Raw genomic sequence first — 2089 nt, 5'->3', positions numbered from 1 at the left:
GCATCCGGAATCGTCCATCCCGCATCCTCCATCCCACCCCTGCACCCTGAATCCTCGCATCCCGCATCCCAAATCCCGCGCCCAGGACGCTGCCAGGAGACGGAGGGATGGCAAAACAACCCGCTCCCGCCGGGAGCGCCATGAATTCGTGATGAGGAGTGGGGAGAAGCTTCCCTCCGCCCAGCCCAGCCGCCCGCGCCGGCGATAATGTTGGTTTAAGACATTTTGCACGCTCCGGTGCCTCTCTGAGAGCGCCTTGTCCCCAGCGGGGCCGCACAATGGGCGCTTTCAGGGACCCGGCTCCGCGCAGCCCCCTTTTTTCCCCCAGGATAGATTTGAAACTAAACCGTTTATCCCCCTAAAATTTTCCCCCTCTCAAACCCAAATAATCCCCCCCCCCTCCGGAACGACAGGAAAAAAAAAAAAAAAGAAAAAAAATTAAGGTTGAAAATAATTCCCGTGGGATAATCGAGCCTGGTTAACGCGCGAGACCAAGGCGGAGCGCGAGCGGTGCGCGGCCTCTGCCAAAGCATCCCGGGGGAGGGAGTGTGTGTGTGGAATGTGCCCCATGACCCCCCCCAAAATAACCTATTTACGGCAGGTAATAGGTGAAAAAATAATGCAGTGCAGCCTGCAAAGGTGAGACCTACTAATGCGACGAGTTGTGTCCAGCCTCGCAACCCCCCTAAAAAAACCCCTTAATTCCCAAAGCGTTCCCAAAGCTTTTCCATTTTCTTTTTCCCCTCAGAAATATAAATTCCTGGGGGGAGTGAACCAGAAAACCCTGTATTCAGCTTAATTATCCCCCCCGGCTGCAATCTGTGATCTCTGGGACAATTAAAAGCGCTTAATCCCGCTTGAAAAGCAAACAAGGTCGGAGGCGGCGTCTTCCTGCTTCCCCCTCGCCCGCTGCCGGGGTCTCGCTCCCCGGCTGCAATATAAATATGCAATTAAAAATTCGCCCGCTAATTGTTTCGCCGAAGGGGGGGGGGGGGTCCCACCAGAAAAAAAAAACAACCCAAAAAACCAACAAACCAACCAAAACCAGGGAAAGGGATGTTAAAAATAGGAAATAAAAAGAGGGAAACGAGTAAAAAGAGCGTTTTCCACCCCAATAATTAAATGCTGCGGTGGCTGTTGAGGTTTGGGGAGACGTCGCAGCGCTCGATGTCCCGGGGTGGGGTTTTTTTTGGGAGGGGATGCTCTTTTTTTGGGGGGTGGGTAAAGGGTGCGGGTCCTCCCCTCGGGGTTAATCCCCGGCTCTCCTCTCTCGCTCCAGCGCTAACAACCCCTGGCAGCTCTTGGCTCGTTAGCCCTTCCGAAAAGCAATTAAGAGAGGTTGGAAAATGAGGGCAGCCGCTGCCCTGAGACAAGGCAGGAAGGGGCTGGAGGGGGGGTGGAATGGAGTGGTTTAGGGCTTTGTGGCTCAGCGGAGATCCTGGAGTGAGATTTCCGCTGGCTGAGCGACCCGGCGCCGTCAGTAGGCTTCAGAGTGAACGACATCAGTAGGTCGCAGAGCGAACTCGTTGAGAACCCTCCCCCAAATGAGAAAAGAAAATAAAAAAGACGCGTTGCACCCAAAATACCCCCTAAAATACGCAATAAAAGGGGTTCTATCGCACCCTGCGGTGGCCGCGGCAGGATGGGACCCGTTGCAACCTCCCCCTCGCAGCAAGCGCCATCGCTTGGTAACCCCCAGGGCTTTATTGAACCTTTAAAATCGGGAAACGCGCGGTCGGTCGCCTTCGCGGCGTTCGGGAGCTGCCACGGGAGCCCCGCCGGGAGGAAGAGGAAGAGGAAGAGGAGGAGGAGGAGGAGGAAGCAGGTGGGGTGCAGGGGGCTCAGGTGGCGGGCAGCCAGACCTTCTGGGTGCTGACGATGTCGCTCAGCTTGCTCTTGATCTTCAGGAAATGCCTCTTGAACTCCAAGCCGTCGCCCTGCGCGGGGAGAGGTTGCGTCCGCCCGTGCCCACCTCGCATCGCCTCGCGCCCCCTCGCACCCGCCGCGCCTCACCCTGCACCCACCTCGCATGGTCTCGGACCCACCTTGCATGGTCTTGCACCCAACCTTGCATGGTCTCGGACCCACC

At 56.7% G+C, this 2089-nt stretch overlaps 1 protein-coding gene across 1 annotated transcript in view; it reads right to left on the bottom strand.

Annotated features, from left to right (window-relative positions):
- Positions 1–1841: 1841 nt before the first annotated feature.
- Positions 1842–2089, bottom strand: part of LOC104293094 (dolichyl-diphosphooligosaccharide--protein glycosyltransferase subunit STT3A) — a 17197-nt gene continuing 16949 nt past the window's right edge. Inside the window, exon 22 of the mRNA XM_009892556.1 lies at positions 1842–1937. Coding sequence (XP_009890858.1) covers positions 1842–1937 — 96 coding nt within the window. The remainder of the gene's footprint in view (positions 1938–2089) is intronic.

The sequence above is a fragment of the Charadrius vociferus genome, unplaced genomic scaffold (assembly GCF_000708025.1).
Source record: "Charadrius vociferus isolate BGI_N301 unplaced genomic scaffold, ASM70802v2 scaffold289, whole genome shotgun sequence".
In the NCBI taxonomy this organism is placed as follows: domain Eukaryota; kingdom Metazoa; phylum Chordata; class Aves; order Charadriiformes; family Charadriidae; genus Charadrius; species Charadrius vociferus.
This window is presented reverse-complemented; position numbering and strand designations above follow the sequence as displayed.